At 30.5% G+C, this 25,659-nt stretch overlaps 2 protein-coding genes across 2 annotated transcripts; both read left to right on the top strand.

Annotated features, from left to right (window-relative positions):
- The first annotated feature begins 8,389 nt into the window (after positions 1-8,389).
- Positions 8,390-13,988, top strand: LOC114408522 (WD repeat-containing protein DWA2-like). The gene is made up of 13 exons (XM_028371603.1): positions 8,390-8,571; positions 8,652-8,735; positions 8,841-8,973; positions 9,128-9,239; positions 10,028-10,127; positions 10,920-11,047; positions 11,463-11,532; positions 11,853-11,941; positions 12,250-12,295; positions 12,653-12,723; positions 12,807-12,880; positions 13,038-13,096; positions 13,516-13,988. Exons 1-13 carry the CDS (start codon positions 8,527-8,529, stop codon positions 13,555-13,557), a joined length of 1,053 nt encoding a protein of 350 aa, XP_028227404.1. The 5' UTR covers positions 8,390-8,526; the 3' UTR covers positions 13,558-13,988.
- Positions 13,989-18,187: 4,199 nt separating this feature from the next.
- LOC114408519 lies at positions 18,188-25,486 on the top strand. Its single transcript, XM_028371598.1, has 11 exons — positions 18,188-18,781; positions 19,766-19,851; positions 19,988-20,181; positions 21,399-21,438; positions 22,148-22,229; positions 22,311-22,388; positions 22,492-22,617; positions 23,657-23,778; positions 24,264-24,303; positions 24,501-24,575; positions 25,112-25,486. Exons 1-11 carry the CDS (start codon positions 18,447-18,449, stop codon positions 25,281-25,283), a joined length of 1,350 nt encoding a protein of 449 aa, XP_028227399.1. The 5' UTR covers positions 18,188-18,446; the 3' UTR covers positions 25,284-25,486.
- The last annotated feature ends 173 nt before the right edge of the window (positions 25,487-25,659 follow it).

Raw genomic sequence — 25,659 nt, 5'->3', positions numbered from 1 at the left:
TTATCATCTTTTTCATTCACTTTTGTAACTTCCGTTATTTTTTTGTTTAAAATGTATTAATCTTTCAAAATCTTAAAAATCCATAAAGTACTTTGAAATCTTAAAAATCTGTGTTAGAAATCCATTAAAATCTTGGGTTAAGAATCCTGATTGTAAAAAGTCTTTTAAAAAAAATCTTTTAAAATCCCACAAAATCAATACAATCCCACATAATCTTTTAAAATCTTCAAGATTGTTTTTGTCAAAATATTCTCTCAAAATCCTAATCCAATACACCCCCTTAAATCCGTAAAATATAGTCAGGTCAGTTTTGGGAAATTTTAGATGGTTGTCTAACTCAACTCAAATCACGTTAATATCTTGTAAATGAAAAATGTTTCATATATATCTCTTATATTATAAATCACATGCAGAGAAAATTAAAAATATAGATATTATATAATTTATGATGTAATACAAAATAGATAAAATAATAAATAAATTGTGTTTGTGAAATGTTTAAAATAAATAAATATTTATGTATTATTGTTCCTCGTAACTAAGGGGTTGAAGTTGAACTCTTGTATATACATGCAAACGACCTTACGAGTTGAGTGGAATCTAGTGCAAAATCTGGATGTAAATTATTTAAAGAGAAGTGGTGAGAACATATTTTCTAATTGAATAAAATTTATTAAAAATTATGATAAAAAAATAGGAATGACAAGACGAATTAGACTTATCACAACAATCTATTTTGCCCCAATTTTTTTAGGGTCAGGTTGACGTTTTCAATCCACCAATTCTCTTTTGACTCATCATGTTTTAGTCCAAAAAAAAATGGATTAAGGATCCAACCTGAAAACCCAATTTTTATATTAAAAAAAATAATGTTTAATTTTATATTTTATACAAATGTTATTAGTGTTTATTTAATTTTTTTATCTAAATAAATTATTATTCAAAATTTAAGATAATGCATTCAATTTTTAATGATTACTTATTATTTAATGTTTATAAAACATTAAATTAATTAAAATATATTTGTCTATTATTTGTTTTTAATTTTGCTGTGATTGATGGGTCAACTCGAGTATAAACAAGAAGCACTTAAAATTTTAACCCTTGATTTTCACATGGGTCGAGCAGGTCGGTCTATTTTTTCGTCCGTAATGAAAAATTATGAAACATAATGGGAGAATCACAATTTTTTATTATTTTTTATAAATTTCAACAATAAAAAAAAGTGTATTTAAAAAAACTGTGTTACTAGAATTTCTTATTGATTAAAAAAATGGTCCAAACAGATTTTAGATATAACATGTCACTCAAATTATATGTAAGCTAAGGTTGCCGGGATAGGAGAGTCTAATTCAATAATTTGAGCTTTTAAAATGAAATAAAAACAGTTTTTTTCCTCCTTTTTTGTAGAGTTTTTTTTAGCTAAATTTATATTTGGTCACAATTGTGTTTGACTAACAAACCTTGATTTCATTTGGGTTCAAAATTTAAAGTTTAAGCTTTGTAATTTATTATTATGATTTTTTATTGGTAAAAGTCAAAGGCAAATATAAAAAAATTGACAACAACCTACTGCCCTACTCAAGCGAGAGAGTTAGACTTAGTAATTTCTCTTTTCTATTTAGATGACCCAGAAGTGATGTTTATTTTTTTTATAAGTCTCGGATCATATATAAAAACTAATCTATTTAAATATATTTTTTGTGTACTTTAAAATGAATATATAGATATGTTTTTATTACGAGTGTATTAGCAATCGATAATATAAATATTTGGACAAAATAATCAATAAATTCTTTTGTGTTACTAAGATAAATTTAAAGATATTACAATAATTTATTATTCAAATTTAAAATAATCATTTATGTTTCATCTCTGTCAGTATTAAATTTTTTAGATACTCCTTTCTCTCTTATCTCAAACATTCAATTATTAATTCCTTTTTCTCTCATATATATATATATATATATATATATATATATATATATATATTTTGTTGGAGATATGTTTGTCCAAGATTCAATTTATTCATTATGTTATTAATTTTAATAAAAAAATTATTCTTTATTTTATTATCATATTTATTGTTTTATTAAATTGTTAATTTAAAAAGTTCTTGACTAAAATTAGAGACTTATTATCATAATTATTTATGATACTAAGAAACAAATCATTTATAATTTTAACCTAAATTATTTTTAATCGTAATATTACTGTGAATAGGACATCAATAACCCGAAATCCGGATAGATTAATATATATGTAATTATCATTATTTGATAAAGATTAATAAATTTCATTTATTAAATTATATATGTAGATGATGTATATGTAGATGTCATCATTGAACTGACTCAAAGTGAGAATTCCTAATGGTTAATGTTACCTTAATCTGTCAATAGAAATTTTTTAATAAGAAATATAATAATTTCCTTTGACTTAAGATTATCCTAATATTTAATAAGTTATCTGTTATATTTTAATTTTTGACGCCTTGGGTTGAATGAATATTGAATATGATTAAATATTTACAGAATTAATGATTAATAAAAAAGAAATCCATCAACTTTTGTAATGAGTTTGATCTCTGCAATAAAATTAAGACCTTGGACACGACAATAAAAGAAGAAAATAGTTTATTAAGTCATTCATTGATTAAGTATAATATGTTAATTTATTAGAGTTTGATAGTAATAATATAACATTGAATTGTAAATGATGGAAGGAAACATTGCATTATTTTTCTATTGGTTATTGAAGGTAAAATATGTTATTTTATGTTATCTGAATGCTAGGGAGTGTTGCTAGACGTCTACCTAGTAAATTAATTATGATTAGTCTACTATTAGTTTAAACCTATGGGATCACACACAAACAAGTGTTTCAATCTTTACATAAAAAAATGATTTATTTGATAATTTAATTTAATCAAATAAATTTTTTACTGGAATGTTATTATATTATTTACTATCACCAAAAATATAATTAATATAAAAGGTGTATTATTTTATAAATGTGAAAGTTGTCTATAAAATAAGAATAATATTTTATTGCTACATATAAGAAAATTTATTGTATAAGGAAATTTCTTAAAATAAAAGATATGATATAGTTTTATTTTTTATAAAGATTAAGAGATATAGAATTATTTTAAATAAAATCTTTGTTTTTTTTTCTTTTTGAAAAGGAACAAAGCTAGAAAAGTTAAGCTTAGTTTTAAACCTAAAAGGTAGAAAGAGAGTTTGTTCTTTAAAAAAATTTAATTCATCAAAAAATTGATAGCAAGAGATTGAGAGATTGGATTCAGTTTAAATCCACATAGAGTTTTATTTTTGTACGCCATTGAAGAAAAAATTTATTACTTCAACATCGTATAACTTTATTTTTCTTTACTAGACTTTCATGTAACTATCATATATAAATATATACGGAGAGATGATATATTACATGAGAGTGAAAGAATTAAATCTAAGTCATATAACTAAAAATAAATAGTTAAGATTTAATATGTATGTTTTTAAGTAATCATATTTAACCTTCTCATGTCATATATATATATATATATATATATATATATATATATATATAATATTTATTTAAATAATAATAGTAGTTTTCCTATTTAAAAATTTAGAAAAAATAAATATTTTTTATAAAATAATCTATAGTAAAAAATAATAATAAATTACGTTATTTTTATATCTTTTTTCAACAAAAAATGTTTCTCTCTTCGAGTCACACTAAAAAAAAGGATTTTGTAATCTTAAAGAAACAATTATTTTTAAATATTTTAAAAAGTAATAATTTCTTTATATTTTTGTTTCTCATCATTTCTTTACATTCAATTATATGTTTATTGTGTATTATATAAAAATCAACTTTTTTCATATTAATTTCATTTATTCCCACTTAATATGTTCATGAAATTATAAAAAATACTATAAATTAAAATATACATTTATTTTTTATAATACAAAAATTTCATAATACATATTGATGATAGATGAGAGGAGAGAGATTAAAAATTTAATGTTTATAAGAGAAAAGAGATAAAAATATCAAAAAATTTAATGTTAATGAAAGAAGAGAAACAAATGACTGTTTTTAATTTCAATAGTAAAGTACTGTAATATTATTTAGTTAAACTTACTATAACAAAAAGTTTATTGATTTTTATGTCCAAATTTTATGGGTTAGACAATTAATGTACTCATACTATAAAAAGGTGTGGGTGTGGATTAGCAATTTCTTTAAATAATATATTTTATATGTTTTATGAGAATGAATTAATTTACTCTAATAATAATTTTAAAATAGTCACAATTATTTTTGCTAAAATTTGATGATTAATATTAATTATTTGTTATAATTATTAGATTTTAAGGAAATGAATGTGATGATATAAAATAATTATAAAAGAATTACTCTTGGAATAACAGGATCTTTCCTCATATTTTATATAATATAATTTTAAAAATATATTAAAAATACATCAATATATATTTATAAAATTTCTGGTTTATATCATCTAAAAAATCTGTTTTAGTCCGTTAGTTACATATTTTATTTTACTTACGTGCCCAGAAGATAATAGGAAAAATTATATTTTTTATTATTTTACATATGATTAAATCTTTATTAAAGGAAACTAATTATATCATTTTCTTATGTGAAGGAATTAAATTAAAACTAATAAATAAAGAATATTTTTACTTTATATTTTATTTCTTGTCAACTTTTTATTGATTGTATCTAAAAATAAGATGTTAAGTGCGTGTTTACACAAAAGTATATCACCGAATTAATTATGACACAATTATAAATATACACTTTGTTAAATATTCGAAACAGAAATTTGGCATCCATATTCTCACTGTACTCTATCAAGATTATATCTTATTTGAATATTTATATATCTATCTAATATATGATCACGCGGTGTTCGGCCAATTCTTTTAAAATGGTATTATTTCGGGACACATGCTACTGTTAGTTAGTTAGTGAGCATACTTGATTACTTGTTCCCTTATCCTTTATTTATTTGAATGAAGAAAAATGTAAAACTAGATTTTTTTTATATAAAATAATTTGTTTTGCTTTTATTTTATTTTTCAATCAATCATTTTTTTACATAATTTTTTCATTCAAACATAAAAAAAATGTCATTATTATTTTTCATAGTTACGGTTACGATCGAGGTTATCAAACGAGTCCGCACGAACGGAAAAAAGAGAAACACTGCATGAAAAAAAGTAAAACAATTATAAAGATAGGGAAAATATAAAAGAAAACATGTACAGAAGCATTAGATTAATAGGTTATACATAATTTTAATTTGTTAAAAATATTTTTTATGGTATAATTCTTTTCAGATATTTTTTTCTTTTAAGCTCATAAAAAATAATTTTTCAAAATTTTATATAATTATCTTAAGATTTGTATAAATATTTCTAATTGTTTTTTCTTCTAAAAAGTACTGAAACAAACTCGCCCGAATGCCACATGCAATTATGCAAAGTGAGATATTCGGGGACCAGGGCATCGGATATATTAATTATATATTAACTATCTATTTCAACAATCAGAACTTCACAAATCACAATTGACGAATGAATTTTAATCAGGTAATAAAACTTTTAAAAGGCCAATTTTATTTTCTTAGTTTTTTTTCAAACAAACAAAAGACATGCAATGCATCACCATAAAAGGCCGAATTAGGTTCTGCAGTATTCAATAGTACGTCTACATTCAGCAGGTAATGATATTATGACAGGATAACGTTTGAGCGGGTGTAAATTTATCCCATAACCCATTATTTTCGTGCTGGATTAATTTGTCACCATGCAGCGGTTAATAGGATACCACTTGCTCTAAACAGAATTACCAAAAAACATGACTGATCCATAGAACCAATGCCGTATTATTTCTTACAAGTTTTTTAAGGCTGAAGATTGGTGAGAAGGAGAAGGTAATTGATACGTTGTGAATGAAACTGAGAAGGACTATTTACTGATTCCTGAACATGGGATAAGTCTCACGAATCTTTCTTCTACGTACTTTTCCAATCGTTCTTTTATTTTCTTTTTCCTTGTATTGTGCATTTCACAACCGTTAATAGTAAATTAATTTATTTCAAAATATAAAGACCATTAACACATGAGTACTCTTGCGTTGCGTTTCCTAACGTGCTTTTTTTCTTCTTGTAACTTCCTGTGTAGCAAGTAAAAGATGACGACTGAAAATTACCTGATTAGTAAGTTTCTTGTGTAATGTGTCATATAGGAGTACATTTAAATAAAAACATACAAGAGATATTTTTATTATTAATATTCTATCAAATGAAAAATAAAAGATTGATAGTATTTTTAAATTTGGGAAAACAAGTTATTTGAATCAAGATACTACAATTAGACACGCAAAGGAATGACTTGGGTGGGGTTTGGTAACGATAGTTGTTTCAATTAATTTGAAATTAACAAAGCTTGTGAATTTCTTAAGTTTTAGGTTTTACATGTATATCTGATCTCTTTGTCTTCAAACTAAAGGGGTTGTCTTATTGACTCTCAAAGTAAGATGGGTTAAACAATCCCATCACATCTACTTAGAGTAATTAATACCTACAGTTATATTATTTAAACGTACACATATCAGAGAACTACCACATCAGTTAAGTGCAGTGAGTTGTTCAATCTTATTTTTATTTGGAGCAAATTAGATAACCCCCAAACTAAGACCACTTTAAACATCAACATCATTACATTAAATTGTCACAATTATATTCTTATCCTACGCGATTAATTTCAAAGCTTGAAAGGATCATGGCCTCTCATAGACAACGTATGAAATATATATATAAAATAGAAATAATTGACCCACGACTAATATCGTGAAAAAACTAATCAAAACATTAATCCGGTACTTTAATATATACAATAGCTTATGGATCTAAATTTTATGGTTTTTTTCCACTCATCTCCCATTTCTCTAATTGATCGAATATAAGTTTTTATCTAAAAATTAAGTAGCCATTAACTAAAAAACAAGTTTTTTTATATCATTAAACTATCGTTCATTTTGAGGGACGAAACAAGTTAATCGTCTTAGTGGTTTAAGTGGCGAAAAGAAAAATGAAGGTCATAAGTTTAAATCCGTCCTCATTCTTCAATTACTTTTGTTTAATAAAAAAGAAAGTTGGTTAACTTCCATTTCTCTTGACATCACGTATTTCTCATGCTTCTCCCTCCCAGCTAAACCATTATAAAAACTAGAGACGGATAACAATCTACATACCATAAATCAATAGTTATTTTTGCTTACAAGATAAAATTAGAACAAGCAAAAATGTTCAAATAAACAAATTGCGCGAGAAGTGTAAACCTCAAGATAAGCAAGTAGGATACATTTGTTTCTTTCCCAACCTATCGTTTTAGAAGTTTGTAACTACTATGTGCCCACCATATTTGAAGTTTACTCTTTTTTAAAAAAAAAACTTTAATACTTGATAATTAGGCCAAACATTGACTTTACTCTCGATGTACGAGGGCCTAACTGGGCACGTAGTTTGTAATTAGGAATACAAATAGGCACGATGAAGTTAACTTTATAAAGGTTGAACTTGACTTAATTCTTGAATTTAAAGTTAGAATTTGATTTTTTTTACCTATTATAAAAACTTTTTAAGGTTTGGCTTAAAATCGTATTTATAAACTAGTATTACTTCTCATCCTATATATAAAAATAATTATCTAATTCATAAAATAAAAAATTTCAAAACAATTATATAATTCATAAAATAAAAAAATTTCAATAAAGAAGAGATGAACCCAAAAAAAATGAACAAACATTAGCTAATTGGAAAACTCCATTATCCATAAATTATTAGCGTTTTTCATCCAAAACGGGCTTCATGGGTTATTTTAAGGAAGAGGCCCAAAATACTCAATGCGCCATCGTAACTACCACGAGGGTGTTGCTAGGTGCACCTAGCATTATTGTTGGTGCACCCAGCATTTTTTAAAAATATCAAAACTGTCTCTGCACTTTTTTTGCATTTATGATGGGTGTACGTGAGAGTGGTCCATAAATTATACGGATCAACTTGATCTGTAAGTCTTTTATGGATCAAGTTGATTTGTATGTTAATATTAAGCGCATACAGATCAACTTGATCTGTAAAAGGCTTACGAATTAAGTTGATCTGTAAGGTTTCTACGGATCAAGTTAATCCGTAAAAGGCTTATGCATTAAGTTGATCCGTAAATTTTTTATGGATCAACTTAAAAGACTTACGGATAAAAAATATTTCAATCTTTTCTCCTTAAATGCTGGGTGCAACTAGCAACACCAATGAATCCCTGAACAACTGGCCCTTAAACACGGTTTCAGAAAAAAATAAAAAACAGCGAGCAGAAAGCAACGGCGTTGCCATTTTCCGTGTTTAACTCTGCTCTCTCAGGGCAGTGTGTGGATTGAGGTGTCGCACGGTGGGTGTAGCAGTAGATTCCGCCTCCAAGAAAAGAAAGAGCAATGCAAGCTGCATCTTCAGGCATCGGATACGGTCTAAAATATCAGGTCCAACCCACAAAACCCTCACAAATTTTCTGCATCGATCTAATTAACTATTCCATTTCTTATACTCTTTTATATGATAGGCTAGATGCATATCCGATGTGAAGGCAGACACAGATCACACTAGCTTCCTCGCTGGCACTCTCAGCCTCAAAGAAGAAAATGAGGTACATTGCATTCCTTTTTTTTTCTCTCTCGTTTCTCGTGCTTCAGTTCCGCTTGTTACAGTTTGATCCCTGTAGAAAATAATTGAGTGAATCGTTCCGTGATAGGTACATCTGATTCGGCTTTCGTCGAGTGGAACCGAACTCTTCTGCGAGGGATTGTTCTCTCATCCCAACGAGATCTGGGACCTTGTTTCTTGCCCCTTTGATCAACGGATCTTTTCAACCGTCTACTCTAACGGTAATAAACCTCTTCTTTTTATTTTATTTTTGTGTATTTTGACATTGTAAGTGTTTTCCCGTACGTTGAGATAGCCTGTGCTTCTTGTGCATCATTTTAAGGCTCTTGGTTTGGTTAGGAGGACTTCTGATTACCTTTATGTTCTAATTTATAGGTGAAACGTATGGGGCAGCAATATGGCAGATCCCCGAGCTATATGGCGAGTTAAATTCACCTCAGCTAGAGAGAATTACCTCCCTCGACACTGATTCTGGCAAGATTAAATGGTGAGTTTGCAATTCCCGTTTGCTCTTGACTCTGGAATGATGTTTCGGTGTTATCTTTTGCACTTCGTGAGTTTGGCTTCCATTATGTGCTATGTCATTTTTCTATAGATTATTATCTGAAGATGTGGGTGAAATAGTTAAATGATGATATTAAGCAAGGTTTCATTTCTCTAGTTTACACTACTGGACTACCCTTATAACTTTCTCCCGGAAAATTTGATTATATTATTTAGGTTTAATTGCACTTTTAGCTCCTCTATTATAACCTGATTGCCACTGATAGTTGTTGGAAGTAATCAATCTCTCCATTTTTCTAGTTAAAGAAAGTAGATCCTTATATTAGCATGTTGTTCAATTACTAATAGAAATTAGAGGTGTAACCAGTAATTTACATAAATGGCACGGCATTGTACTGAGTTACATATTATTGAATTCCCCAGTGAGTTTGACTTAATTACTCCCCAATTTAAATAAAATATACAATGACTACTAACGGGTCCATTAAGGTGCTTGAGCTTGACCCAATAAAATGTCATGTCATATATGTTAATTGTTGGCTATGTTGCTAACTTCTGTATGTAATTGGACACTAGATTCACATGGAACTTGAAATTCCAATTAGAAAATTTGAGACGTTTGATTGCTGTAAAAATATTAGGGGGGATAAAAAATGTTATTAAGTCTATTCATTAATCTTTAATAATCTTCCTGTTTACTATATACTTATTTAACACTTTGAATTTGATACATTTATTTGTATTCCTTAATAAATATTCACCACCAAACAGTATTCTATGGTGGCCATCTGGAAGGCATGATAAATTGATCAGCATCAATGAGGAAAACCTGTACTTGTGGAATTTAGATGTTTCAAAGAAAACTGCTCAGGTATGAATTTCATAGCATGGTACACCTTTTGTGACACAAATACTTAGCTTTTTTTTTCTCATATGTACATACAGGAAACACATGTTAGTACAAAATAACATGTTATCATTATTCAGGTTAGCATCATTTGTTATAATGAACGGATTAATGAATCCTACATTGGAACAGGAAGAAAATGTGTTGGAGAAAGTAAACAACAAAAGATCATTTCGTCTTGTGCAAAAATGAAGCGGATAGTTTCTCTCTTTTATCTAGGCATTTAAAATTCAAAAGTAATTGGAAAAATATTTTACAATATACTTTCCTTTAATTGTTATATATGAACAATTATCAGTTGATTTTTGTTACTGAATCTTATAAAGCTATTTGAATGAGAGGCATTATAGAAAATGAATGGTTGAAGATGAGTGAAGATATAGGTCAATGGACTTCCTAAAACAAATCTGTGATGATTAAGTTCATGATAAAAGGGACTCAGTAGCGGGTCATACACATTGTCCATAATGGATTTAATTTTGTTCACTTAACTGTATTTGGGTTGGAAAATCTGATATTGATATTATTCCCCAATCTCATTTCAAGTCAAACACCACAATGTTTTCTGGGAAGTTGGTGTTAAATAATATTTTATGTGACTGTAGTTCGGAAATTTAGGACTCGAGATTTAGTTGGGACTTAAATAATCATAGACTTGTGTGATTATGGCCACTACTATTTGTAAATTCCTGAAACTTTTGATGATTTTGACTTAGTTCCTCCTCCATGTTCTGATAAATTCGAACAAAAAAACAGGTACAATCACAAGATTCAGCTGGTATGCTGCACAAGTTATCTGGAGGGGCATGGGATCCACATGATGTGAGTTCTGTTGCTGCAACTTGTGAATCGTATCTCCAATTTTGGGATGTCAGAACAATGAAGTATGTAATGTTCATATAACATCATTCAGTTTTTTTACTGGTTTATTTTAGTTGATGACATGATAATATTCCACCACATTGAGCAAAAATGTGATTTTATTGTTGCATTTGTTCCTTTTTTTCCCACAAGGAATGGAGTTTGTTTAGTTTTTTTGAACTTTGAATTATGCAGTTATATGATCTTAGGCATCCTGAAAAATTATTCAATATTGTTTAATTTTTCGAAGTTAATGCATTTGCAAGTCTGCCTTTTCCTTTTGGTTAAGTGAAATGCTTGTTTCGTTTGAAGTTCAGGATTGGGGTGGGGGGTTGCTGGGAGACAAATATACATTCCCCTGAAACCAATTAGTTTTTTTTGTCTGAATTGGTACCCCAAGGAATTTCATGTCTACTAATAGGATTCTTTGAATCACAGGAAGACTATGTCAATCGAGTGTTCCCATGTATGCAGTGTTGATTACCATCCCCAAAAGCAGCACATACTTGTAAGAGTTGAACTTTGTGATCCTCATTATAATGTACATGTTTATACTGTACCTTAAAACTGGTTTTATAATGTGTTCTTTAACATTTTCTGAAATTCACATTGTCAGCATTTGTCTCTCACATTCAATTACAGATTCAAATCATATCATAGATTACTATTTTTGCTTTTGTTTTCCAAGTATTAAAATACTTTGATTTGCATTACATGCTTTTTCTCACGTCTACTCAATGAGTTTATAGTAGCAACTGCCTTCTGAGATGGTAATATTCTGCCACCATTTGTTCATGTTGTCAAATTGAATTGCTATGTTTTGTACAGGTTACTGCAGAACATGAGTCTGGGATACACATTTGGGATCTAAGAAAACCTAAAGTTCCCATCCAAGAGCTTCCAGGACATACTCATTGGTACCTACCATGTATAGTTGCAAAGCAGATTTTTTTGTTTTAGCTATATTCCCAGTCCAAGAACCCTACTATGTTCCAATTTTACATCATCTCTGTTGTGGAAAAAATGAAAGAAAACTAAAAATGAAAGCTGAGAGGGAAATGACTGCTCTATTTTCAGTGCTTACTGTATGTTGTTACAATCATACTTTTAAAGCACAAATAACTTTTCTTTATTCCATTAAAAATATTGTCTAAAATGAAAATATACTATTTCATATTATTTTTTCAGACATCTGATTGGCAGTCTGTATTACTTGTATTGCCAGGACTTGGACTGTCAAGTGTAACCCAGAGTATGATGGAATGATCTTGGTTCTCTCTCTCTCTCTCTCTCTCTCTCTCTTTCACACACACACAGGGATGTAGATCCTCTTAAGTGAGTTTGTTTCTAAAGCAAAGGGTGTATTGATCCTTGATTTATTTTAAAGTGGATGGTGAGCTTATCCAACTAAAATTTGAGGGTGGATTCACCCTTAATTGCTTACTTTAGATATAAACTTGCTTTAGAGAAGCTTTTTCCCACACCCACATGTGCACACATACAAACATGCATTTTTAATGACTTCTAAATCTCTTGCTGGTGTCCATTTGTTGGTCAAAGGTTGTCTGCATACTAAATTATCATGTAGGGGATATTTAGTTATTTTTCATGGAATGTGGATGTTACAGAGTGCTGGTACGGATTCAACTGTCAACTTGTGGCTTGCCTCAACAAATCATGATGAGTTAACAACTGAAAGGTCATCTTATTATCTTAAGATATTACTATATTACATTTTATTTTAGGACTACTTTTTATTCATCTATGCTTACTTTTTAGCAGACAAGTCGATTCATCTGCCCGATGGGTTGATCCATTGCTTAATACGTACAGTGATTATGAAGACAGCATTTATGGTAAAGAGGTTCAAGTTTTTCAATCCATCTTTAGTTTTGTTTAGCTTTTGCTTCTTTTGCCAACTTTGACATGGTTTTAAGCTCTAACATACATACAAAACATCATTTCAAACACACACACAAACTTTTCTTCACAAATATTTTATTCATGTTACAGGGCTCACATGGAGTTCTCGTGAACCATGGATCTTTGCATCATTATCCTATGATGGCAGGGTAAGACTACAAGTAAATCTTTAGGCTAATTCTCAATGGTAGATGATAAATTCTCTTAATGAAAAAAAAAATATACATAAAACATAAACTTCTTCGGGTGTCAAATTTTCCCAGTTTCTTTATCTTACTGTTACACACTCCGTTTTGGTAATGAACTTTCCTGCTAATGTGGGTGCTAATAGCATGCATGTGGTCATAAGACCATACAACTTAGATAAATACTTATATTTATAAACAGAAGGATAATTGCTTGTTTTATTATTTGCCCCGTGATTAGGCCTTGGGTTGGGTATAATGACAATCTAAATCAGTGACTTTCTCAAAGCATAGATAAGAATTCGATGGTTATTTCGTGCAATTTACTTGTCTACATTTATCAATAATCATCACATTAATTTGACATTTCATTTTCAAAACAGGTTGTTGTAGAATCAGTTAAGCCTTTCATCTCCAAAAAATAAAGTTCAGCACCAATTGCCATGTTGCCATCATTTGTCATGTCATCTTCTTGTGTATGTCAGTAATTTCCTGCCTCTCGGGTCTTGAGATAAATAGATCTGAAAGACCCTAATATTTATTCCATCATGTCACCGTTGCTGGGTTTGACGAGGCTGAACAGGTTTAATGTTACATGTGCATTACATCTTTGACGAGAAAGCATTGATAGCTCAGAAATCAACATTTTTGGTTTTATCTTTTTTATCTTTCAACGTTGAATGGTTTTAGGCTGGATTATGTGCAAGTTTATTCTTTGATTAGACATCCATGCTATGTAATTCGTGGAGTCGTTGTATATCTATGGAACTACAAGTTCATACAAGTTCTTTCTTTGTATCTCGAGTTTGTCCTCTAATATGTCTTCGTGGAAAGGTAATAAATCTACTGTAATTGGGAAACAGAAAGTTGCTATATGAAATTGGCTGAGTGTCGTTATAGCAAATGGAGAGAAGTTTTGGACACACATCTTAATATCTTAATGTATGCTTCAAAATTAAAGGAGATAATATTAATTTATAAATGTATAACTGGTCAGATTCGTGGACAACTTGACGTTGTAGATGTCCAATTTTTATCAATCGAGGTATAATTAGTTTGTTTGATCGATGTACAGCTACTGAATTGTTATCGAGACCTATCCAAGTGCAAAACGCAATCATCGAAATGATTACATTGGAAATCATTTGTTGTCCATGACTCCATGTAGTTGGCGTGCGTCTGTGGTGAATATAAAGATTTGAGCATCATTTGGCTTTTACGCTTTGAAGTCTTGGCAACAAGGGATTGTTGAAAATACTAGTTTAAAAAGAGCATTCAATCATATCCATTAATAGATGTAACTTCGGGCTCAAGGACATCCTAATCTAATCCTTTAAAAATGGATTTCCACCCTCTTTGTTTTGATTAGCCAGTCTATGTTAAGTGGGTGACTAAAATTGTGGCCCTCAAGAAAGAGGAAGAATATAGGAACGTTGAGTTCCATTGCCTTGCTCTGTGATCAATATACGGCTACGCTTTTTGTTCTGGCTCTGAAATGGATCATATGATATAAAACACAAATTTAGCATTGTTTGGTCTCCTAGTCAAGGAGCAATCAGAGTGATTTCACTTGGTAGGCGATTTGTTTTTGGCTGCCACGTGAAGAGGTTAATGACCACGGATTTTCTTTCACCTTTCTGGTACCACGTCAGCTTGCACTCATTTTGAGTCAGCTTCTTATCCACCAATTTTATTCTCATGGTCAACAGGTGCTTTGACGTGTCCTCGTGGCAAATTTGAAAGACACGTGCCGAGACAACGTTAAACAAAGGGTGGAAGCGAAGGTGCGATCAGTTTTCAGTGACTAGAGGCTGAGGTGTGGATAAGGGGAGACGACTTTTGCTTTCCAACGGGGATTGATTCATGACCACTTTATTTACCTTTTCTGTCGTGTCGGTATGTCCCTACGGCCACGTTATCCGCCCAATATCTTATTTCTGGATTCTCGGAAAGTCTATGAGAATGAGAGGATGTCGCTCGCACCAGTCACTTCATTTTTTTATTTTATTATTATGATAGAGAGTATTATTAATTTTCCTTGAAAAAACTGAATGATCATATTTGATAGGATTTTAACATTACTAGTAATATTTTAATAACTTACTAATTTTTATTTTATAATTTTGATTAAAAATAACATCAAAATATATAAAATATCAACTCCTTTGCTCAAGTTCCTAATTTGAGTAAAATTCCCACTCTTTTTTTTTCAATTGGAGTTTTTTTTAAGTACATTTCACACACTTTCTTTAGAACTAAGAAAATAATAGTGTTTGAAATTCACTTCTACATGAGAGGGAATAATATTTAAAATTCTCAATATTGAAAATGAAGATCGGGAGTTTGACTCTTCAAATTAGTATTTTAATATACTCGTATTAATATTTGGAATTTACAATTTGGAGAATGGAAACCATCTATTTTATTTTTTGGATGTAAAACAAAAAAATCATCCTTTATGTTCTGTTCCGTACAACAGAGAGAAATAATATTGAGAAGAGTGAAATGATCTTTGCCAGTTTGCTATTGGAGAGATGGATGAGAGAGTTTAAGTGGATCTTACTACAACAACTTTTGTCTCCTAATACTAAATATATCATTTTGTCCTTATGAATTTTGTTTTGATTTTTTCTTAAGCGTGACATAACTTTTACGGATAATATGGTATTTTAATTAGTTCATTCAATTATCTCTATATAACTTTAATAATCTCAAATTACCTTCCTCATACATCACCTTAGCCTTATTGGTTGCATAAACATGTCAACCCACAACTTTTTTTTTAAAAAATATTCTTCCATCTTTTCCTTTTTTTTTTTAATTCCAAATGCTGAATAGAACACACCACCAGTTCATTTTTTCGTCGCTCCTTTATCCTTCTGCCTATATTATCGTGTTTTAAACAAAATGTCAATAAAAGTTCATTTGATATTTTTCACTTTATATAATAACATAATTTTGTATACATTTTTCTTAATGTAAAATCTCTAACTTTTTATTTAATTATGCACGTTACCTAATTTGTGCAAAGATAATTAATTATAATTATTACATGGTACAATGCCATTAATGTATGATAATAGAGACTGTGCGATAACTTTCCAATTCATAATTTCCAAGACTCACTAAAAACATTTTTATATTACAAAATAAATGTTAAATAATAAATTACCTTTTTAACTCTAGTTTGGACAGGAGAAAAATACCGCTAACGCAAACCCCACACTTACTTGAAGTCTATTTAAGAATATCACTAAAAGGGAGGTAAATAGTGATCCTTGACAGATTTTGTTATATATTTTTGCGCAACACTAAATATCTTTTGAGTTATGTACTTAAGATGTTTCTTGGCGATCAAAAGTTGGTTAGAAGCAAAGAAAACTTTCTCACACTTCAATGATAATTAAATACAAGTAATCAAAGTAGGTTACAGTGTCGAGAAGCAACTTTAGAAAAATCATTTGTTAAAATGAGAGCTTTTATGGTGTCCGAAAATTGTGAGGATGTTAGTAATGTTATTTTTTTAACCAATAAAATTATCATGTGATTTGTATTTTCACTAATTAAAGAATTTTTTTTTCAAATTAGTTCTTGGTTTACTAAAACATTTTTTTAAATCTAAAATTATAACTATTTTAATTAAAAATGTGACTAAATATAAATTAGAGTGACTATTACACTCAAGAAAAATATAATTGTGATTTTATATTAATATTGGTAAAGGAAATTAAGATTCATACTTTTAAAATTAGGTTTAATCAATTTTTTTAAATTTAAAATAGTTGTAATTTAATTTTTTAAAAAACTAATCAAGGAAAAAATTCTTTAATTAACGAGAAGACTTATGACCTGACAATTTTATTAGTTAAAAAAATAATAGTACCAAAATCCACACAATTTTTAGGGACATCATAGAAACTCTCTTTGTTAAAATTTATTTTCTAATAGATATCATCATTTTTTTAATGAAACTAATTTTAAGAACTTTAACAGTATCATCAAAGATTAATTCAATTGGATTTTTTTTATCATAAAAAAAAATGACAACAAACTACATTGAGAGGCTAGAGTGAAGGCATATTACACATGGAGTTTTATATTAATTCACCCCTTAGCTTGGATTGCTTTTAGTCCTACCTCTTGTGAAATGTTTACTATATCACACTAAATACATAAGTATTTTTTGTCCTAAGTCTTCACATGCTTTCACAGTTAGCAGGTTTAAGTGTTCGTAGGCTACACTACCTAGTATTCTCACCTCTGTTAGTTTGGCTGAGTTTTTTTTGAACTATTTATGCTTACGAACAATGCACACATCAGTATCACGTTTTTTAGGTTTTGTTTAGCATCTTTCGACAAACCTTTTGATCATGTGTAGCTTCTGAGTTTATTAAATTACCCCATGGCCAAAACTCACATTCTAATATGCTTCTGATCACATAATTTTTTTTTTATGTTACTGCACTTTGATATTCTAAATGCATTTTCAATCTTGTATGCTTATAATCAATTAGCAACTATCCTCTTGGTAAGACTATTTCTTATGTGCGAATCCTATTTCAAAAGCTGTTATTCTTCATATTAATACTTCTCAAGCTTAGTACATGCATGTTAATCAAGTCTCGTTCTTATAATTAAATCTCAAAGCAAACATAGTATCTTAACCTTATATGACTAATGACTTACTTTTTGGAAGTTTATTATTATCAACACTTTCTTCACAAAGACTTTGTCTCAACAATGCTCTTATATACTACTATTACAGATTGAAAAAATAGGAGACTAGAATTATATTTTTTTTATATAAAATAAATTGAATTAAAGATAAAGTGAAATAAATTAAAGTTTTGAATTTTATTTTTAATATAAATGAATTATTTCTCTTTAAAAGAATATATGCCTTTCATACGATGGGATCCTAATTTAAATTTATCCACAAATTAAATAATAAAAAATACTAATAGGTTGAAGATATGACACGTGGCGAGGCGAAAGTGGAGTAAGGGTTGGTGGGACCCATGTGCTCACGTGTATATGTATATATGCGAGTAAATCTCGGGATTCGAAGCATGATCGAAGTCCAGCCCGGATCTGATCTCATCGCCCTCTCTCTCTCTTTTTTGTAAACCACACTCACTCTCTTCAATTTCCACATTCAGATCAAATGCTTCCAAAGGACAACGATTCACGCTCTTGTTCTTTTTCACTAAACAAATATCCCTCCAATTCCAATTTCGTTCGCATTGCAATCCTCTAAGCACTCATTGCAGTCACACACTGCACTTAATTCGTCAATGTCATTTGGCATTCATTAATGGCGGCGAGTTCTAGAGGCTTCTCCACGACGCAGTTTGATTTCAAGCTCAGAGTAATGCGACTCAATGCCGCTCTTCTTCCTAAGAGTCACGTGCTCGAATTTGGTCCCAGAAAGCGTAGAAAGCTCTGTTTCGACTCTGACCGAGTTCGACTCGGTGATGGCGCAATGCGCTGTTGCTGTTCCGACTCGGTTACTCCGATTCGCAGAACGAGTGGACCTGGCAACGGCAGTGACAAGAACGAGGAGTGGAGGTTCGATACCAAAAAACCCCCTCACATTCACAGAGTGAGGGTTCAGGCCTCCCCTGCCGCAATGCCTTTCGCTTCTCCACCGTACGTCTACAATTAAAATCGCGTGAATATTCATTTCTATATCTAGGTCTCAGAACTTTTTTTCTTCTCTATATTGATGGAAATTGAAAATAAAAATAAAATAAAATGTTGGCATTAATGTGCAGTTTTCATATGATATTGGATCTGTAGTTGGTTGAAGTTAAGTTACTTTCATCAACGAATTCAAATGTACTGACAAGTTTCTTATAGCGAATTGAAATGTTCATGCATTAGTGATTCGCGTTAGCCTGCTCGCTCAATTAGTCAATTAGTAGTTTATGCTGATTCCCCGGGGAGTGGAGTGTATAATGGTAATGCATGTGAAATCGTTAAGATAGTTAATTAATTAAGAAGCCTGCTATGCTTTTTTTGGCATTCTCTTTCATATTTTCTAACTTTTTTGGAACCAACAGGTGAGGTGAGATGTTGGTCATGGCCATTTCTGGTTTGTAATTGTACGAGACTAGAGTGCGATGAGAGTAGTTTTATACACTTTAACCCAGTCCAGTATGTAAGAATTATGATGCATCGACCATATTGGGGACTTGAACGATTAATTAGGTTAAGCAAAGTTGCCAACGAGGTTAAATATTTTTTTGTAATATTGAGTTGAATGCAGAAATTGTGAACGTTTATATAATTATGTACTGTTAAATAGGTCAACTCTATTTGAATTATTATGCGTGTGTTTGAAAGGGAGTTTATCTAGATGTTAATAATGACATGGTGCTGAAATGTTCTGACCTACATTTAAAAGCAAGGAAGGATGAAGCTTGCCTTTCATTTTTACTCTTTGGTGATAGCTGAAATGTTCTAGTTGTCACACGGTTTTCTTGAGAAAATAAACGAATCTTTGTTTTGATGAAGAGGTTATATCATTGAATTTTAATTGGCTGTCGTTTATACTTCATACAACCTATGGTGATAACTGAATTTTTTTTTAAATCTTAATGGCTATGCTGCTTTATGCCATGATGGCAACAGATCATTTCTGAAGCAGGAAAAATTCTTTCCTCGTTGCACCCCGAGAAATTCTGGCCCACAGTCACGTGATACACCCCCCAAAAGAGGTAATTTATGATTTATATCCTTACTGCTTTATACCTGTCTGAAACATTAAGCAAGGCCATTTATAGATGTTTTCCATTGGTCAATCATGGAATGTTAAACTATTATGTCTGTTTGTGTTCACCGGTTCCTACACAGACACTGGTATAGCAAATGAGAAGGACTGGGGTATCAGCTTGTTAAACGAAAATGTTAATGAGTCTGGCACTAATGAAGATGGGAGTGCCTGGTACCGAGAAAGTGGGGAAGAACTGGGTGAAAATGGATATAGATGTAGATGGACAAGAATGGGTGGTCAATCCCATGATGGTTCCTCAGAATGGAAAGAAACGGTATTTTGTAATTTTAATATTTGAATGTCCAAGTACTTTTTTAAAAATAAAATAAATAAAATTTGAGAACAAATCTATGCTAGCATTTTATGTTAACACAATTTTTTGAATGAAAGCTATCTTCCAATTCTTTTATGCAAAGCCATCAGAGATAATCTTGTTTGATAACTTTAAATTATCATTGTTAGCTTAAAGAAATCATTAGACTATGATAGAGGACCAATCTTTTGTACCAAATAAAAAGAATGATCTTAATTTCCAAACCATAGATCATAAAACAATCTGTGCTAACCTTCTGTTGAGAAATGATTTATGGTGAAAACAGTAATAATGAAAATTTATAGCTGAATACTTCATGTTTTTGCTTTTAAAGACAGAGGAATAGAGTAATTTCTCACCTGTTGGGTTAAATAGAACTGTGGCTTAGACAAATGTGTTAGTATGCCAAATATTGTTGAATGTAATAAGATCTTGATGTGTAAGCATTTCACATACCTTGAAAATATTGAGCACTGCATTTGAATATTTCCAGAAACTTAGTTTTAACTATATGAATAGCTCTCGTAATTTGAAAGTTAGTTAAGCTATTCTTAATATACATGTATTTTGGGACAAGTAACCTTGTAAAAATGGTCATCTCTTCCCGACAAGGGAAATTTCTATTTATCCTTGGATTGCCATTGCAGAGAAACTTATTTGGAAAAATCTTAGAATTCTTTAATCTGCAATATTTTATCATTTGTACAATCTGATTATCAACAATCATAATGTGAATTTTTCTTTCATTGTAAATTATTACTTTTTTCTTATTTTTGAACTATTCGTGGAAAATCTGGATATAATTCTTCTGTAGCTGAATCAGGTATGATTTCAAGGTGAATTTATTGGGATTATGGTAGGTTGGTTATGGTATTTTGTCCGTTTTGTTAAAATCAGTCATTAGGATTGATTTTAAGCAATTAATAGTGGAAATTTTTTATTGGGAAACAAAGCATTTATTGCACTTTTGCATTTTTGATGTAATAAATACTTTCTTATTTTATTTACTTAAAATCAGTCCTATGGGCTGATATTAACAAAACTCTTTTTTATAATCTGATCAAATGTTTTCACAGGTGGATTCATTTTTAATATGTTAGATTGACAATATTCATAATCTTATTAGTATCATACCCCAGGTGGATTCAGTTAATTGGTTTTATTGATCTAATTGACAGTGGTGGGAGAAGAGTGACTGGACTGGATATAAGGAGCTAGGTATGTTTCTTCCGTTATGTTTGATATAGCAATAGCAGCCTGAAATTACTATATACTTTTAAGAATTCTTAAGTGTGCATTTGGGGCCAGTGCAGAATTGCTTCTGGGCAGAGGTATATGATTGTCCTGATTAAAATATAGTTTGAGGGGTTCAAACTTACCTTTGGAACCTTGCTCAAATATTTTGTTAGCACGTCTAGCATAATTCTAGATATTTTTTAAGTTGACTGATTGTTAACAACATTTAGTTGGTCTATATGGTTATATGCACATTTAGAATGACATTTGATTTATGAAATGTCTCAAAATGGAAAGCCTGTGAAAAGTGATATAAGCTTAAATTGTCAAATGAAAGGAATTAAAAGTGCACTTTTGATCATATCACTAGACAATGTTGGATCTCCAACATACTCCCCTCATGCCTAGGTTTAGACATCTTGGATGTGAAGTTTGTTAGATTGGATATAATAGTTTGATAATGGGTGGCTTGATAGGCCCAATGGCATTCGTTAGGATAAGTTCTGATACTGTCTTAGAATTTGTATTTACACCTAACTCAATCCTAAAATCCATCTCATTGAGTGAGGGTTACCTTAGCCTCCACTTATATACACTATTTTGGTCATATTATGAGACAATGTGGGATTTCCAACAAATCTAAATGTTGTGACTTAATAGTGCATTTGATTCATTTTATAAGCTCTTGCAGGTGTGGAGAAATCTGGTAGAAATTCTGAGGGGGATACTTGGTGGGAAACATGGCAGGAAAATCTTCATCAAGATGAATGGAGGTCTTTATATTTCTCTACTTGTTGTGAATAGGTAAAACCTATGAATTCTTGACACAATTTCTTGCATGTTTAAATTTGCAGTAACATAGCAAGAATAGAAAGAAGTGCACAAAAACAAGCAAAATCAGGAACTGAAAATGCTGGATGGTATGAAAAATGGTAAGATGATGTATTTTACCTGGGGGGGGGGGATTGGTTTTCTATGCATTATTAATGTGTCTAATGCATGGGAAAAGTTTCTGTCTCTGTTCAATTTCATTAGGTGGGAAAAGTATGATGCTAAAGGCTGGACTGAGAAAGGGGCACATAAGTACGGTAGACTGAATGAACAATCATGGTGGGAAAAGTGGGGAGAGCATTATGATGGAAGAGGATCTGTTCTCAAATGGTACATATTCTGATTTTCCCATCTACTGAATTTGCTTAACTGTCATTTACAATTTCATGTTGCTATGTACTAGATATTTTTTGAAAATAGCTTATTCATTTTTTGTAGCAACAATTTTGTGTGGTTAGGTGAGTGAGGATTGCCACAATTATATTGTCTAACTTTAAATAATTTATTATAGAATATGATTTTATGTATCTAACCATTGAATCATTATATTGATTGTGTGCTCTAAATTTTTAAAAGATTAAATGACTACAAGTATCAAGTATGTGATCAAATGGTGGGCATCTTCAATTTACTTTTAGATGACATGCACAATGTACTTTTAGACTTTTAGCCCAACAGTGGATTTTGTTGAATTTTATCTTATAAAATAAAATGTTATTCAATGGTGTAAGATTGATTTTCATTTATGCTAATGTCAATGGATATTATCAAGTGTAGAATTATGATATACTTTTTCCAGGACCACAACAGTGTTTCAATTTAAATTTCGTTTGCCATAGTTGTTCTTTTTCCTTTTTTTGCTTACCATGTACTCCCTCCGTTCCTATTTATAAGACATTGAATAATTTATGCTTAATAAGAAAATTGGTTAAATTTAGGAATTAACATTAAATTTGTCTGTGCCTTTTAAAAAAAAATTAAATTTGTCTGTAATTATAATATTTTTCCAAATTTGCCCTTAAAATTATTAGGAGCCTATTCATCTTCTCCAATCTCAATAGGAGAGAGAAAGAGACAATTCAGAGTAGCATTCAATTATGGATTCATAATTAAAAGAAATAAGGGCATTTTAGTTAAAAAATAATTAATGCACAAGACAATTGAAATGAAGTCTTATTAAAAGGGACAGAAATTTTCAAAACTGTCTTTAAAATAGGGATAGAGGGAGTAATTGCAATTTGTTGATTTCGTTGGATATGAGGGAACTATTTATAAGTTTATCAAAATTTTAGCCTGCAAGTTTTTTCATTTCCCGTTCTGATTTTTTTTTTTTCTTTTTGCTTCCTCCCTCCTTGCTTACCTTCCTCAGGACAGATAAGTGGGCAGAAACTGAGCTTGGAACAAAATGGGGAGACAAGTGGGAGGAGAGATTCTTTAAAGGCATAGGTTCAAGACATGGAGAAACATGGCACGTATCTCCAAGCAGTGAACGTATGTTATAATTACTATAATTTTAGTGAAAAGTTTTATTTTATTTCCTATTTTGTTCTTCCCATTCAGTAACCAAACACCATGTCTTTTCATTCCATTTGATGATTTTCATAGTGCTCCCAAAGATGTAAACTCGGAGGTTGCATTCCATTTGAATCAAGCATCGATGTCTTTGTATATAAAAAATGAAATATAGAATTGTATTAAGGTTTAATCATGTATACTATGACTCTGAAGAGTTGAACTGCCCTTTCTTTCAAGGTCCGTAAATTGGGGCTTCTCATATTGATTCAGCTTTCCAGATGAGATTTTTTCACTAAGTTCATATTCCAAGGGAAGGCAGCCTCATTGAGCTGCTTGCTGGGTCTCTCTTTTCTCTCCTGCTTTTATGAGCTTGCTAGCATGCTTTTCTGTCTTGAACATATTTGGTTTACTTTTTTTTTTTCAAAAAAAATTGATGCCACAATGTTCTTAAATTTTACCAGGTTGGTCAAGAACTTGGGGAGAAGAACACTTTGGAAATGGGTATGGTATCAAAAGCTTACCTATTAGTTGAATTATTTGTTCATGGTAACAGTTTAAAAGTGACTTCGACTGTTATGTAGATCTGTGTCCAATATCTCAGATTTGTTTATTCAATTCTTCAAAATGCTTTCTTGAAATGTTGCGTTTCTATTCTATATGCTGCATTGCTAAATTGGTTTTGCATTCGTCTGTATCAGGAAAGTCCATAAGTATGGAAATAGCACAACTGGTGAGAGCTGGGATATAGTTGTAGACGAGGAAACTTATTATGAGTAAGAACATTTTCTTCAACTACTAACAATTCTATTGCATATCTATATATACCTATCTATCTAGACCATGAGGAGTCCCCACACTCTAAAGTGTGGAACCAATCTCTACTTGGGTGTCGCCCTAAAAAAGGCAATGTCGGCAAGATGCTTGACAATATAAATATATTGAAAAAGTGAGCATATAAAGAGTATATGTATCCTTTGTTTAATCTAAAAGCCTATGATGCATGTGTACTCCATGACACATTTTTCTTTTTAATTTGCCACAAAATACTCAAGCATTGCAATACAGTGATAAACGTGTAAGAACCGGATGAAACATAACATTGATTCATTCTATGTTTTGTACATTTTAGAAATAGAATAGAACATGACGGTTAATTAAAAGTTGTATATTTTGAATATATCAAATCCTTAAAATTATGAGTATTAGTCTATTTGGTCGCTAAAATCATAAAATGTCATTTTAATCCTTAATAGTCATTTTGGATGATAGGCATATTGCTAATTTGAATTTGATAATGTCTCATATTTAGGGCCGAACCTCATTATGGATGGGCGGATGTTGTGGGTGATTCAACCCAATTACTTTCAATTGAGCCTCGGGAGAGGCCTCCTGGTGTCTTCCCTAATTTAGACTTTGGTTCACCTCCATCGCCTGAAGCTCATGATGACTCACCTGATGAAGATTTTCCCTCTTCACAATGAAGATAAACATCTGAATTACAAGCTTCATTATTTATTTTCTTCAATTTTAGGGAGATCCCTTCATAACGAGCGCAACTCGTTTTGTAACATTGTGGATCGATCATTTTATTCATTCTTTCCATTTTAGTGTTCTTCCTTTTGCTTTTTTTTTTCCCCTTTTGGCTTCCCACTCTAGTTATTTAAAGTTGATGACATTCACGTTATTTTAAGTCATAATATTGGATACTTTTGCTTTGGGACAAAAATTACTTCTTGTGTGCTCTTTAATTAGATCGTGCCGCGTAAATGATGCTAAGCACGGCAATAGAATTGTTTTCCCTCCCTCAGTCAGACAAGGACCAGAGTTCACTAAAATGTCATTTTTCACCCTCACGCA

The sequence above is a fragment of the Glycine soja genome, chromosome 4 (assembly GCF_004193775.1).
Source record: "Glycine soja cultivar W05 chromosome 4, ASM419377v2, whole genome shotgun sequence".
Lineage (NCBI taxonomy): Eukaryota > Viridiplantae > Streptophyta > Magnoliopsida > Fabales > Fabaceae > Glycine > Glycine soja.
Note: the sequence above shows the minus strand (reverse complement) of the source record. Positions and strands in the feature narration are given on the sequence as shown.

Excerpts from the sequence above, each read along its gene's own strand:
- LOC114408522 (XM_028371603.1), top strand. The coding sequence starts at position 8,527 with ATGCAAGCTGCATCTTCAGGCATCGGATACGGTCTAAAATATCAG. Across the intron at positions 9,240-10,027 it reads GATTCTGGCAAGATTAAATG|TATTCTATGGTGGCCATCTG; the intron begins GTGAGTTTGCAA and ends ACCACCAAACAG. Across the intron at positions 12,724-12,806 it reads GATGAGTTAACAACTGAAAG|ACAAGTCGATTCATCTGCCC; the intron begins GTCATCTTATTA and ends ACTTTTTAGCAG.
- LOC114408519 (XM_028371598.1), top strand. The coding sequence starts at position 18,447 with ATGGCGGCGAGTTCTAGAGGCTTCTCCACGACGCAGTTTGATTTCAAG. Across the intron at positions 22,230-22,310 it reads CTTCATCAAGATGAATGGAG|TAACATAGCAAGAATAGAAA; the intron begins GTCTTTATATTT and ends TTAAATTTGCAG. Across the intron at positions 22,618-23,656 it reads AGAGGATCTGTTCTCAAATG|GACAGATAAGTGGGCAGAAA; the intron begins GTACATATTCTG and ends TACCTTCCTCAG.